General features: G+C 48.0%; 1 protein-coding gene across 10 annotated transcripts in view; it reads right to left on the bottom strand.

The window, feature by feature from the left end:
• Positions 1 to 949: 949 nt before the first annotated feature.
• Positions 950 to 15,157, bottom strand: part of RCC1 (regulator of chromosome condensation 1) — a 31,096-nt gene continuing 16,888 nt past the window's right edge. For 5 of the 10 annotated variants that reach the window (XM_070459027.1, XM_070459029.1, XM_070459028.1 and 2 more), the window contains 10 exons: positions 11,555 to 11,636; positions 10,955 to 11,020; positions 9,485 to 9,672; positions 9,128 to 9,307; positions 8,220 to 8,316; positions 7,985 to 8,107; positions 6,676 to 6,831; positions 6,265 to 6,384; positions 5,764 to 5,916; positions 950 to 4,615 (listed from right to left, as the gene is read on the bottom strand). In XM_070459027.1, coding sequence (XP_070315128.1) covers positions 4,437 to 4,615; positions 5,764 to 5,916; positions 6,265 to 6,384; positions 6,676 to 6,831; positions 7,985 to 8,107; positions 8,220 to 8,316; positions 9,128 to 9,307; positions 9,485 to 9,672; positions 10,955 to 11,020; positions 11,555 to 11,627 — 1,335 coding nt within the window. In that variant the 5' untranslated portion in view covers positions 11,628 to 11,636 and the 3' untranslated portion in view covers positions 950 to 4,436. Of the gene's footprint in view, positions 4,616 to 5,763; positions 5,917 to 6,264; positions 6,385 to 6,675; positions 6,832 to 7,984; positions 8,108 to 8,219; positions 8,317 to 9,127; positions 9,308 to 9,484; positions 9,673 to 10,592; positions 10,662 to 10,954; positions 11,021 to 11,554; positions 11,637 to 12,370; positions 12,523 to 12,765; positions 13,775 to 15,157 lie in introns of those variants that run through there. The other 5 variants (XM_070459030.1, XM_070459025.1, XM_070459031.1 and 2 more) reach the window with 5 other exon arrangements.

Below are 15,157 nucleotides of genomic sequence, written 5' to 3'. Positions count from 1 at the left end.
TGCTATGTTTTGTTTGGCCAAGCAGTGTGACATGTGGGATCTCAATTTCCAGGCCAGGGATCAAACCCATGCCCCCTGCACTGGAACTGTCTTCACCACTCGCCCTCCAGCAAAGTCCCAAACCATGTTTGTTGTGAGGACAAAATGAGAAGTTGGAAAAACATTTGGCCTAATGCCTGGCTTCTAATAAGTGCTCCAGCGTGGCAGTTGGAGGCCTTTGAATTATAACTGATAAATATTTACCACTATCTGCCAACCCCTCTGCTTTTTGCGTACTATTTTTTTTTTTTTGCGTACTATTTTTAAATTTTATTTTACATGTGGAAGATTTTTACATACTTAATTTAGAATGTAAGTTTTATCAGATAGGATTCCTTGTTTGCTGTTTCTAATCAAATTCCCACAAGAATGTCGGGGATGTGTTAGACATTTTTGTCAGCAAAGTAATGTCTTTGCTTTTTAATATGCTGTCTAGGCTGGTCATAGCTTTTCTTCCAAGGAGCAAGTGTCTTTTAATTTCACTGACAAAGGTCTATATAGTCAAAGCTCTGGTTTTTCCAGTAGTCATGTATGGATGTGAGAGTTGGGCCATAAAGAAGGCTAAGTGCCAAAGAATCGATGTTTTTGAACTGTGTTGAACAGGACTCTCGAGAGTCCTTTGGACTGCAAGATCAAACCAGTCAGTCCTAAAGGAAATCAGTCCTGAATATTCATTGCAAGGACTCATGCACCTGATGTGAAGAACTGACTCATTGGAAAAGACTCTGATGCTAGGAAAGGTTGAAGGCAGAAGGGGACGACAGAGAATGAGATGGTTGCATGGCATCACCGACTCGATGGAGATGAGTTTGAGCAAGCTCCAGAGGTTGATAATAGACAGGGAAACCTGGTGTGCTGCAGTCCATGGGGTTGCAGAGTCAGATACGACTGAGAGACTGAACCAAGACACTGGGGAAAAAAACTGATTTTATGTCAAACAATAAACAGCCATCCCTTACCCCACCTATTCCTTATCCCAACTCCCAGTCCCTTGAGGCAACCACTTCCAAACCTTTTCTCTAAAATATGCGTATTTCTAAATAATATACTTTAAAAGATAATTTTATTTAATTTTTGACTGTCTGGCTCTTCGTTGCTGTGCCGGCTTTCCTCTAGTTGTGGGGAGTGGAGGCGGCTACGCTCTGGTTGGAGCGCACAGGCTCCTCGCTGTGGTAGCTCCTCCTGTTGTGGAGCGCAGGCGCTAGGTCACGAGGGCTTCAGGAGCTGGGGCCACAGGACTCTAGAGCACAGGCTCCACAGCTGTGGCGGGGGCTTAGTTGCTCTGCAGTCTGTGGGCTCTTCCAGCATCAGGGATCAAACCGGTATCTCCCGCATTGGCAGGCAGGTTCTTTACCACTGAGCCACCAGGGAAGCCCTCAATAATATAATTTCTATTCATTTGTAGTTTCAGATATTTTAGGGATGTCCCCTCAGACATACACACCTTTCCGTCTTCTGATTATAATTTGTTAAACCATTGAACAGCTACATTATTATGACTGTAAACAGTATTTACAGCTGAGCCATATGTGGTGATTACATTCGTTTTGGGGTAACCAATCCAGGTTGGAGGAGGATAGGGAAAAGGTAAAACTTAAGAGTACTTGACATGTTTGAACACAAAAAACGAGATTTACACTTCCGATAGACTCTGACACTGAATTATTGCACAATACTTATAGCAAAAAAGCAAGCATGTGAAAAACAAGGCAATTATGAACCACAGGGAATTCTGAAATGTGCAACGGTTGTTAATAGCAAAGGCTTGCGGAGCCTCTACTTTGTACCTGATACCTTTCTAATATACGCAAAGCACCTACAAAGAGCGATATGACTGTTACATACAATACTTATCAGCACTTCCCTGATAGCTCAGTTGGTAAAGAATCCGCCTGCAATGCAGGAGACGCCAGCTCAATTCCTGGGTTGGGAAGATCCGATGGAGAAGGGAGAGGCTACCCACTCCATATTCCTGGGCTTCCCTCATGGCTCAGCTGGTAAAGAATCCGCCTGCAGTGTGGGAGACCTGGGTTCGATCCCTGGGTTGGGAAGATCTCCTGGAGAAGGGAAAGGCTACCCACTCCAGTATTCTGGCCTGGAGAATTCCATAGACTGTATAGCCTATGGGATCCCAAAGAACTGGACACGACTGAGTGACTTTCACTACAATACAAGGAAAAGAAAGGCAGCTTGATCTGAAGTTAGTCACTTGAACTCCCAGGGACATTTTCCTGAGGGACAGCAATTCCAACTTCACAAGGCTGATGTGAGGATGAAATGAGCTATTACTGTATGCAAAGTGCTCAGTATAGTGCCTGGCCCATTTAAGTCCCAATTCACAAGAGTTGTTTTCAAGGAGAGGGTACTTTCAATCGACTGTATGTCAAAAGGGAAAGCTTCAATAAATCTAATCAAAATGAACTTTTTTGGGGGGGTGGGGGAGGGAAGAGCAGACACACAGTGCCTCTTTACAATGAAAATATTAAAGTCGAAAGTTGTGATTTTTTTCCCTTCTAACAAGTCAATTTCTAATCAGGACAGGACCTGCATTGAAACTAAAAGTTCGAGGAAAAAAACAATCACAGAATACATTTTAAGTTATTTTACATCATATTCATTTTTCCAAGAGTAGCTGACATCAAGAATCCTCCTGGTGCTAATAAAACTTCCCTGCTGTACAAATATAGATCCCCCATATTAGCACTGTCCATTGTAACTTTCTGCAATTATAAAAATGTTCTATAAATTTCTGAATTTGCATAGCCCCCAAACCATAGGCACTAGCTACTTTTGACTACTGAGGACTTGCAATGTGGCTAGTAAAATTGAGGAAGTTCATTTTACATTTTTACAAATTTAAATTAAATCTAAATAGCCGCAAGTAGCTATTGACCACCATACTGGACAGGTCAGCTCCACGTGATTTGGTTGCTCAAATGCCCATGAAAATCTACATCATTATGCGTAAGTTGTTATTGTGCAGTTAATCATGTTTAATCAGTTACACTAACTTTTGAAATGATACATCGTTAAACTTAGTGTAAGTATCTCTAGAGGTATATTGTACTCAAAAATCTTGGTTTCAAATTAGGATATTAAAAGGTCCATCCCATGTCTCACATACTGTACAATATAATTTTTTAAAAACCCAGTGATTCTTGAAACATAAATACCTAACAAAAACCAATCAACTCTTTTTGATTTGTCTAGAACAGCCACTGTTCCATACAAAAAACAAAAATAAAACAACAACAAAAAATGAACAGCTGGCACATACCAGGACTTCTTGACATCACTGAAGTCCTAGTCTTCCCCAGGTCTACAGGCATGGGGTCATTTTGCCCTTCCCAACACAGCAGGTGCTCCCGTTTAAAAAAGCAGGGAGTTCGTAGAAAATAAGTGGCCTGTTTTATAAAACTCTAAATTTATTCAAAGTGTTAAAAGATTTCACTCTCCCCTCCAAAATACTTTACATTTAAAAAAAAAGAAAATCAAAACCCTTTCCTGTTTTTTCAGCCACTGTACAAGCTGCTGTTTCCCTTTCTGGGGACCAGCCTCTACCCCTCCAGCCCTCTTCCCCTTCCCTCCCTTCACTCTCAATATTGCTGTAGGTTTGTTTATAAAGCCCTCCTTCCCCTCTCCCCGCAAGTCTTGCCCTGCAGGCACAGCTACCTTTCCAGATTTCAGGCCCTTGGCTGCAGGTGAGGCAGGCTGGATGAGGGAGACTGCAGACAAGGCCTAAAGGACAGAATGCTTTGTGCTTCTGGGAGAAAGGCTGATTGGCTTTTTTCTTGATCAAGCGGAGGAGCCTTGTTTTTGTTTTTGCCCCATGGGCACCTGTTCAGGGCCAAATATTTGGCTTGGGGTTGCCCGTGGCTGGGTAGCCCTGCCCCTTCTCCAGTTTCCCCCAGGCATAGGTCCATGACAGCTGGGTCTGACTGTACCACGTGTCCGCCTGTGGGTCGGGAAGGACGGGAAGAGTGGCAGAGGACTAGAGCAGGGCTCGATGGAGCCTGACTTCTCAGCGTATATGGGCACCCAACACGCAGGGGAGGAAGTTTTGGTTTTGGAGAAGCAAACCCAGGGTCAGCCAGGACCATGGGAAGTAGGGATGAGGGGGAAGGTCTGACCGCATGGCTGTGGGGTGAGCAATGTTCCTTCTGATAAAAACCCCTCTCCTCTCTTCCATGTATCCCACCCTCATCCTGTAGGTCCCAGGATGATTCCAGAAAAGAGGGGGGCACAAAGGGGAGAAGGGTTCTGTTCTGATGAGGAAAAGGCAGGAGGTGACAGAGTACTTGGGGCTGGGAGAGGCCTGCTGGAGCACGCAGTCGTCACGGCTTCCCTGTTCCAAGAGGGAAGTTGGAGGGTGGCCAGGAACCAGGCCCTCAGAGGCTTCACCAGCTCTGTTCCTTGTCCTTGACTAGTAAGACTGTGTGCTGGCCCCCGCTGGACACAGTTAAGACCACACGGTTCTCCAGCTGTTTGCCTGTCATCTCCACGGGGCTCCAGGCATCTTCATCCTGTCCCGTGCCCAGCTGGTAGTTGGTGCCCATGCCCCAGGCAAAAACACGACCTACAGGGGAGAGAAACAGGGGCAGCTGTCTCGAGGATCCCCATCCCCAGCTTTCTGCAGGGTGAGAAGCCTGGGACATGAGGGTGCCTTCTGGGGTTGGCCTGAGGCAGCCTGGCAATGTCCCAGCCTCAGAGAAGCTGGGAGGAGGCAAGGAGATGATGGACAAAAAAGAGCTTTGTCAACCAGAGACCACAGCTGTTATGCATCGACAGAGACTTCTCCCTGCTCCCAGGCAGAGCGTTCAAGGCCTGACAATGACTGGTCATTCCCCAAACCCTTACATCACCTCCATTCCCTGAACCACCTGCCTTTGAGACTATTCTGGACGTTCTCCTTTTCTCACCATTAAGGACTAAACCTTCAAGGTGCAGTAAAAGCCCCACTTCCTCAGGAACTCTTTCCAGATAGTCCCGGATCAAGCACCTCTGCCAGCCTGCTTTCTCAAGGCCTCCAAGTCTGTTCCCCCAGACTTTGGCGACCACTTGTCCACACCCTCCTCTGCTGTGCTTGCCAGGACCCCAACTACTAAGCTTTCTTTCTCCTAATGATATTGTAAGTACAACTCCCTGGGAAGCTGGCAGTTACTAGGTTGTATATAAAAAGGGTCACCAAGGTATAAAATGTGAATGCATGCCTGTGTTAGGAGTCTGGAGACCTGGGTTCCAGTCCTTCTGCCTGTTCTTGCCTGTGTGTTCAGTTGTATCTGACTCTTCCTGACTCCATGGACTGTGACCTGCCAGGCTCCTCTGTCCATGGATTTTCCAGGCAAGAATACTGGAGTGCCTTGCCATTTCCTCCTCCAAGGGATCTTCCCCAGCCAGGGATCGAACCCATGACTCCTGTATCTCCTGCGTTGGCAGGTAGAATCTTTACCACTGAGCCACCTGGGAAGCCTTGCCTATCTGGGCCTCAGTAATTAATATATCCCCTTGGCTACAACACATTAAAATAATTTTAATAATGTGTTTACTCACTTTATGTCATCGAAGCCAGAGCTTCTAACAATCAAGACAAGAATAACATCATCACAAACTGCTCTCCACATCTCAGTTCCATCGAATGGTGGGCAACGGAGCCTGCTAGGCACTGTGGTTAAGAATCATGACCCCCAGACCCCAACCAGACTGACTGTGGGCAGTCCCACTCACCATCCTTGGTCACAGCATACCCCACAGAGGCTCCACAAGCCACTGAGGAGACCGTGGGCAGCCTGGAGATGAGGGTGGGTACGCTCTTCTCCTCAGCACCTTCCCCAAGGCCCAGCCGCCCATACTCAGCCCGGCCCAGGCTGTATGCTTTTCCTGTGGGAGGCGGGAGAGGGACGAAGAATAGGAGGGCATGCTCCACGTAGGCCAGGTGAGCACCGACATCCATGGGAGTGGGTCCCTCAATCCCAGGTGGTGAGGAGATCTGCAGTGTCTCTTTCAGTGTGGAGGGAGGCCTGGGAGAACCTCCACAGGTCCCCACTGAACTCCCAGGTGGAAGACTCACCAGGATACTGGCAAGTGGGGTGACCCTCATGGACCCACAATTAGCCCAATCCATGCAGCCGGCCCAGGTTCCAAGCACCGCTGTTTACGGAGTGGGGCCAGGCCTGTGCCCAGGGAACACTCCACCCCCACCCCAGAGATGGATCGAGACCCCCCTACCTTCTGAATCCATGCAGACTGTATGGTGCTGGCCCCCAGAGAAGCCCACCCAGGACTTGGTGGAGTTCTTGAAGGATGTTAGGTTCTGAGGTATAAAACAAGATTCTGTGCCTTGGGTTCCTAGGGAGGAAAGGCCAGGATGGGGGTGTCAAGGGTGACACTGTCCAAGGAATTGCCTTCTTCATCCCCTTCCTCATCACATCCGCTCATCACAACTAGAAAAAGCCACAGTGCAGCAACGAAGACCCAGCACAACCAAACATAAATACATAAATATTAAAAACAACAACAACTGAGGCTCTGAGAGGTTAGGTGACCCTCACACGGAGGGGGCACAATGAATGAGTGGTGGAGGCAGGACTGCAACCCAAGTCACTCTGGACTACGCTGGATGATGGGCTTGGAACTCACCAAGTTGATGGTAGTTGGAGAGGCCGAAGCCATATACGTGGCCCTCAGAGGAGATGGCGAAGGTGAAGTAGGCACCGCAGAAGGCATCCTGGAATCTGACATGGCCCCGGCTTCCCCTGGATTTCAGCATCACACACTTGGGAACCAGGAGTCGTTCTGCAGGCAGAGAGGTCAGGGTCAGTGGCACACACATGGCCTCTCCTCTCTGCCCCATTGTGTCTCCTTCACTGCTGAAGCCCTTGCAGGGAGCCCAAGCAAGGACTCTTCTCCGTAGAATACAGAAGAGGAAACTGAGGCCAACAGAGGCCAGGTGCCTCACTCAGACTCCCACAGCCAGAGAGGTAACGTTTACATGGAACTTACTGTGTGTCAGACAGCCTTCTATATGAACTCAGTTCACTTCACAACAACCCACTGAGGCAGGTAGTTTAGAGATGAGGAAACTGTGTCTGGGGGCACACGGCCAGTAATGGGTAGAGCCAAGATTCAACTCTGAGGTAGTCTGGGGATTCCTTAACTATCACTGCAGGTCCACCTGATGCAAGCCTGAACACAAGAAAATCCCTTCTGCCTTTGACCTTCAGCAGGGGGTGGCTTGCCAACTTGCCCCACCAGAGGTACCTAAGCTACCTACTGTTAGGGAAATTAAAATGGAGGTAGTCTTGTTCAGGCTTCAGAAGTAGGGAGCAGGCCTCTGACCGACATCTGACCTTGCCTGGACCCTGCTTGGACTACATACCTACTTGTGAACACACCAACTGTCACCAGTAAGTCAAGTGGCACTTAAGAAAGGGAGTGGGTCCAGGAATTTCTTAAGCCCCTGGAGGTCTGGCCAACGCCCTGAGGTCAGACGAAATCTTATGACGCATAGGTGAAACCAACAGTATTTTGTTTGTGTGTGATGAGTGGTTTCTTTTGTTAATGAATCCTTTGAACTTAAACTGAAACTAAATCAGCAAAACACCTACCAAAGGGCTTCCCTGGTGGCTCAGTGGTAAAGAATCTGCCTGCCAGTGCAGGAAGCTTGGGTTCAATCCCTGATCCCAGAAGATCCCACATGCAGTAAGCTCATGAGCCACAACTACTGAGCCTGTGCTCTAGAGCTTCGGAACCACAACTGAGCCCATGAGCTATGACTACTGAAGCCTGCGTGCCCTTGAGCCTGTGCTCCACAACAAGAGAAGCCACTGTAATGAGAAGCTGAGTGCCACGACTAGAGAGTAGCCCCCGCTTGTCACACCAGAGAAAAGCACATGCAGCAATGAAGACCTAGTACAGACAAAAATAAATTAAAAAAACAAACACCTACCAAGGCCCTGACGGCCACCACGATTGGCAAATAATTCAGGTACGCGGCCCAGCTGGCCCTGCTCCCCGGAGCCCAAAGTATAGAGGTCGCCATCAACTGTCAGCATCACCAAGTGGTCGTTTCCTGAGGGTGAGAAGAAAGCAGGGGATGCTGGGCTTGGCTGTAAGGCCCAAGGCTGGGCCAGACCCAGAAGAAGGTTCTCCAACTCCTGCCCAGAGTGAGAACCCAGACTCACCTGAGGCCACCTTCACCACGGGCACACTCAGCTGAACCTGCACAGGCACCATGCTCTTTTTCATGGGCTCCAAGAGCCCGATCACACCGTTATTGTCCTGGAAGGAAGGGCGGTCAGTTTTCAGCCAGCCCTGCCTGTCTCATACCAGCCAGATCCAGCTTTGCAGGCACCCCCAGAGCTGTGTGGGGAAGGGCACTGGTGCCAGCTGAGGATGGACAGGGGGGCAGGAGCTAGGCCACATAGTGAAATACTCATGAGTGAAATCATATGTGGTCTGTGATTTGCATTAAAATATCACAAAGGAGTTGGGGAATGGAAGGTAGTGAAAATCAAACAAGTTTGGTCATAAGCTGATAATTGTTCAGGCAAGTAAATAAGAGTTCAAAACAGCATTCTGATTACTCTTACATGTTTGAAATTCTCCATTAAAAAGTGTTAAAAGAGTTCCAACGAGGAAATATCAGATTCCTTTATTTCTGACATTTCAAAATAAATTGAATAACAAAGTTCCAAAACAATTTTAATGCTGAATCTGCTGTTTAAACCACACTCTCCTGTCTTGAAAATTCTGAGATATGCCTCTGAGAAGTGTGGAAGGAGACTGGGAAGGGGAGGGGGGAGGTTAAAAGGGAGGAGATGGGTCAGCAGGTTTCTTGGCTCAGCCAAAGACCAAAGGTATCCCTGACCCACCCCTTTTCCGTGACACAACATCATAACATCAGATTCATAGGAACAGTCAGTAGTGTGCACAGGCCTGGATGAAGAACCAGAAACCTGGGTCTGGGTCCAAGCTCTTCCCAGGGTGTCAATCTCTCCACAAGTACAACAAGGGCATGGAGATGGGGCCCCACCAGCTATATTTAATTCTGCTTACCAGCTCCACAGCCATCCTCCAGACCCAGTCTTACCCGGAAGGAGCCCCAGAGGAAGACACGGCCATCCTCGGTGAGGGCTGCTGTGTGACTGTCTCCTGCTGACACCTGTACCACCTTCTCTTGCAGGTCCACTTTCCCAGGGACCATCTCTGAGCCCTCCACTGACGTATCCCTTCCCAGAGCACCCTCGTCATTGCAGCCGAAGGAGTAGACCTGTGCAGAGGATGCCCCTGTTAGTGTGAGGTCTGGCCTCTCAGTATCTTCATGTCTAGGCCACACCCTGCTTATCTAGCCAGCTCCATCTCTACAGAGTAATGCATATGGTTCAGAGCTCCTTCCCCGGGCCCCCCAGTCCCAGGTCCTGTCCCATCTGGCGCCACCCTGACCTACCTGGCCACTTTTGCTTAGGCACACAGTGTGCATGCCCCCAGCCTCAGCCTGCACGATGTCTTCTGGAATGGACACTAGGGCTGGCTTCTTCCTCTCCATCACATTCTCGCCCAGCCCCAGCTGGCCCACGTCGCCCTGGCCCAGCGTCAGCACCATACCTGGTTCTGTGCCGTGGGACCTATGGGAGACTGAGGGGTAAAGAAGATAGCCCCTAAGTGTGCAGGATGACAAGAGAGAGGAGAGGCTGCTGCACAGGCTGTGGGATAACACAGACCTGGGTTCAAATCTGTGCCCTGCCACAGAACACTGGTCAGACTTCTCCAAGTCTAAGCGTCCTCATCTGTGAAACGAGGGTAAGAAAAGAACCTATCTCATAGAATGTTTGTGAAGATTAAAAACTGAGCACATTAGAGACTTCCCTGGCGGTCCAGTGGTTAAGACCCTTCCAATAGAGGGGTGTGTAGGTTCAATCCCTGGTGGGGGAACTAAGATCCAACATGCCTCATGAAATACTGAAACAAATACTGAAACAAATTCAATGAAGACTTTAAAATATGACTCACATGAAATAAACTTTAATTTTAAATTAAAAATCAAAAAACCCCAGCCCATTTTTTTTTAAAATCTGTATTTAATTATTTGGCTATGCTCGGTCCCAGTGCAACATGCAGGGTCCTTAGTTGTGGCCTGTGGGATCGAGTTCCCTGATGAGGAATGGAACCCTGGCTTCCTGCACTGGGAGCACAGAGTCTTAGCCACTAGACTACCAGGAAAGTGCCCACCTAAGCACATGATTAATGTGAATGGAAAGAAATGGCAGTAATATACTTGATAAAGAGAAAAAAATCCAGGTGGGGAGGGGAAGCAGGGCACAAGATAGCTTTTCTGATTGTCTGTTCTTGGTCACGAACCAACTAACAGAGAGGGCATAATAACATCTAACACTGCTTACTCTACGAATGTTAAATTGATTTGCAGCCCCACACATTATGCTATAGGCCTTCCATTTCAGGCTCCCATTTTATACAAAAGGAGAACAGCCTCAGAGAGGGTCATAAGAGCTAATAACGAGTAGAGTTTGCAGTGAAACCAAACCGAGGAGGCCTACATGGTCAGAGCACAGTCCTTAGTCTCCATCCTCAGGCTGTGACTTAACCACTGGACATAGGCACACTGACCCCCACTCCAGCTCCATTGGGGAGCAGACTTGCAGCTGAAGAGGAAAGGGAGGAGTAAGAGACCATACAAGCATTTGCGAAGAGGTACGCGCCTATCAGCGTGCGGCGCTGGGCCATCAACCGGCCGATGGGGGGCGGGGCCACCAGCACCCCGGACAGCCAATGGCGTCCATCCCCTCCCCCTGGGGGTGTGGCCACGGCTGCCAGGTCGGCTGCAGCTGCGCAGAGGGCGCTCTGGGCAGGCAGCCACCTGGTCGGGCCTTCTGGTCAGAAGGGCACAGCCCGCAGGCACCTTGGCAGGAGCGGGCGCCTGGAACACGGCGGGAGGCAACGGCCCTCACTGCCTGGTTACGAGGGTCTGCAAAAGACAGACACTGTCTGAGTGTGGGTCCACACTCCCCCCACCCTCCCAGACTTGGGGTGGCTCTGCTCCCTGACTCCCTCCAGGGTCCCCGCAGAGAGGAGACCAAAGGCACGTCTGTCTCTCGAATGCTAACCAGGACACGAGCTCATTTTCCTCATGGCAGCCTGGTGAGGTTGCCCGTTTATGAATGGGGTATTCTAAGTTCAGTGAGGTTAGTGATTTGCCACAGCTATACAGCTAGAAAGTGGCAGAGCCAGGAGTGAACCCAGTCTGGAGGTCAATGGTCTTAACTAGGCATTACTGCCTAGGGCAAAGCCTTAGGGTCTAGTTTTTCACTGAGGGCTTTTAAGCAAGTCTCTGCCCTTTTATCATTCCCAGAGGGTGGGAATCAGTGAGCTACAGGAGACCCTCATGGTGGGTGGAGTTCCTGGACTTTCTGGCCCCTTGGCTTCAAATCTCAGGGAGGAAGGAGCCCAGTACCAGATTCTGGGGATGCCAAGAGGCCACCCATACTAAGGGCCAACTTACCCTTCACCTTCTTGCTTTTGGGGAGGGCATCTTCTGGGGGAGACCTTCTCTTGGCTATACGCTTGGGTGGCATCTTCTTGTCCTGAAAAACCCAGGCAAAGACTCCATGTCAGAAATGGCACTATTCAGGCAATATTTATCAAAAACCCTTAAAAAAGTGAAAAGAAATGCCTAGCAATTCCACTTCTCGGAATTTACCTGAGAAGAACCAAATAATAAATAAACCAAATATTAAATTCTACTAATATTCTCTACTGTATTCTTCGTAACATTAAAAAAACAAAAACAACAAAAAATGGAACAACCCATGTACTTAGGAGTAGGGGATTGGCTAAATATGTGGCATACTGATGATAAAACAGTATGAAGCCATTAAAAGTGATGTTTTCAGAGATTTATTTACTGAATCATTGCCAAGTAACATAAGCAGACTGAAAAACAGGCCATCATCCTACTTGTGGCAAAGAAAAAGCATACACATATAAAAATATGTGGAAGGAAATACATTCAGTATTAATAATGGTAACCTCTGGAAAGTGAGATCATGGACAACTTTTACTTTTTTCTTTATATCTTAATCTAAGATACAAACACCATGACATGTATTTTTAAATTTTATTATTAAAAAATTAAAACACTGAAGAACATTCAATGAACATCACAACTCCACCCAACCCCAACATAACCACTAGTAAGTCTGGTGATACATTACTGTTATAATCAGACCACACAAACACACACTCACAGCTATATTTTCATTAAATAAAACCAAACCAGACGACTTTCTCAACCGCAGTCCAGTCGTTAGGAACCTACCTGCCAATGCAGGGGACAGAGGTTTGATCCCTGGTCCGGGAAGACTCCACATGCTGTGGCAACTAAGCCCATGCACCACAACTACTCTGCCTGCATGCCCAAGAGCCCACGCTCACGAGAAACCACTGCAATAAGAAGCCCAGGCACCGCAACAGAGTAGCCCAGACTCACTGCAACTAGAGAGAAAGCCCATAGGCAGTAATGAAAACCCAGCATAGCCAAAATTCAAATAAATTAAAAAAACAAAACCATCTGTGCCCTTTGATCCAAAATGCCACCACTCCTAGGAGGAACCTGGCTTTCTTTTAAACCCATCCAACAAGAGAAAAACACTGTATATACACTCACACTAACATACAAACACCTGGTGTCACAAAAGGGGGAAAGGAAATCACCTCTGGGTGACATGAAGGGTTGTGGCAGCTCGCAGGATCCAGGGCAGCTGAGCCGTCAGTGCTGCCTCCCTCCTTGCTTCAACGAACTGCTGTTGCCTTCTCAAGGCTGCTGAGAACAGACACTCTGCCCTACTGTCTCAATTTCAACCCAGCCCAAATTGGGTCAAAAGCCCTTTTTCCTCTACATAAGCAGTTTCTGAAAGAAATCCTTACTGAGCCCTGGTTTTAAAGGTTATGAAAGACGGCTGTCTAAGCCTTAAGGCTCCCAAACTCTGTGATCCGTCTGAAATCGATAGCAGGGCCCAGGCAATTTGCTGCTATCCAGATGCAAAAGCGGTAGAGCAAGTGGTGGTTAAGAGGAGCCAGGCTATCTATGTACTCAGCTACTTTCTGGCTGTTTTGACCTTGGACAAAGTTACTTAGTCTCTTCACCATTTAGTTTCCGCCTCAGTAAAATGGGGATAGTAATTACTCAAAATCACTGTGGATGGTGAGTGCTGCCATGAAATGAAAGGCCCTGATGCTGGAAAAGATTGAAGGCAAAAGGAGAAGGGGGCAGGAGAGGATGAGATGGTTAGATAGCATCACTGACTCAGTTCAGTTCAGTTGTTCACTTGTGTCCATCTCTTTGCAACACCATGGACTGCAGCACGCCAGGCTTCCCTGTCCATCACCAACTCCTGGAGCTTACTCAAACTCATGTCCATAGAGTCAGTGATGCCACCTAACCAACCATCTCATCCTCTGCCGTCCCCTTCTCCTCCCACCTACAATCTTTCCTAGCATCAGGGTCTTTTCAAATAAGTCAGCTCTTCACATCAGGTGGCCAAAGTATTGGAGTTTCAGCTTCAACATCAGTCCTCCCAATGAATATTCAGGACTGATTTCTTTTAGGATGGACTGGCTGGATCTCCTTGCAGTCCAAGGGACTCTCAAGAGTCTTCTCCAACACAACAGTTCAAAAGCATCAATTCTTCAGCGCTCAGCTTTCTTTATAGTCCAATTCTCACATCCATACATGACTACTGGAAAAACCATAGCCTTGACTAGATGGACCTTTGTTGGCAAAGTAATGTCTCTGCTTTTTAACATGCTGTCTAGGTTGGTCATAACTTTTCTTCCAAGGAGTAAACGTCTTTTAACTTCATGGCTGCAGTCACCATCTGCAGTGATTTTGGAGCTCCCAAAATAAAGTCTGCCACTGTTTCCACATCTATTTGCCATGAAGTGATGGGACCAGATGCCATGATCTTAGTTTTCTGAATGCTGAGCTTTAAGCCAACATTTCCACTCTTCTCTTTCACTTTCATCAAGAGGCTCTTTAGTTCTTCTTCGCTTTCTGCCATAAGGGTGGTGTCACTGACTCAATGGACATGAATTTCAGCAAACTCCAAGAGATAGTGGAGGACAGAGGAGCCGGGTGTGCTGCAGTCCATGGGGCTGCAAAGAGACATGACTGAGCAACTGAACAACAATAGTACCTACACCTTGTTATGACTATGACTAAATGAGCTAATACTGTAAAAGTAATTACAGGGTGGTTCGATCTCTGGGTCGGGAAGATCAACTGGAGGAGGGCATGGCAACCCACTACAGTATTCTTGCCTGGAGAATCCCATGGACAAAGGAGCCTGGCGGGCTACAGTCCATAGGGTCGCAAAGAATCAGACATGACTGAAGCAACTTAGCATGCACACATACAATTACAGGGTAGGGTAGGGGCTCAATAATCAATGCTTGTGTTTAAACATCTAGGGTCTGTTCCAGGTGATGCTTAGGCACAGCTAATCTAATCTAACCACCTCTCCTCCATTTTATAGAAAAGGGATGGAGACTTTAACCAAGGCTATAAATAGCAAGAGACTTCTAACAACCCTTCTTAGGCTCTACTGTGGGCCTAAATAGCACCTCATCCTTCCTTCCTTCCAGTAGGTCCTAGAGCCTCAGCCTCTCCAGCTCCCTGTTCCACGGTGTATGAACAGGAGGTCAACAGCCTGGAACCTCCAGGCACATTTCTGCTGGCTACCCTGGGGGAGGACAACAAAGTGCCGAAGACAAGGAAGTAGCCAAATGCCTGGAATACCCCAAGGCTGTGTGGGCTGAGCCTCTGCAGGTTGAGCTTCTGCAGGCTGATACTGGCCCAGTTTTGAGTTTGTTGAGGTGGCAGTTCTGTGTTTCACGCAACTTTCATTCTCCGAGGGCGGCACTCCTCGCCTCCAACCGGCCTCTTTGAGACCCGTCTTCCCACACTAGAAATGCACCTTCACTGGGATCAGTTCAGTTTGCAGTCATGTCCAACTCTTTGCAACCCCATGGACTGCAGCACGCCAGGCTTCCCTGTTCATTATCAACTCCCAGAACTTACTCAAACTCATGTCTATTGAGTCAGTGA

This window comes from Odocoileus virginianus, chromosome 30 (assembly GCF_023699985.2).
Source record: "Odocoileus virginianus isolate 20LAN1187 ecotype Illinois chromosome 30, Ovbor_1.2, whole genome shotgun sequence".
NCBI classification, from domain to species: domain Eukaryota; kingdom Metazoa; phylum Chordata; class Mammalia; order Artiodactyla; family Cervidae; genus Odocoileus; species Odocoileus virginianus.
Note: the sequence above shows the minus strand (reverse complement) of the source record. Positions and strands in the feature narration are given on the sequence as shown.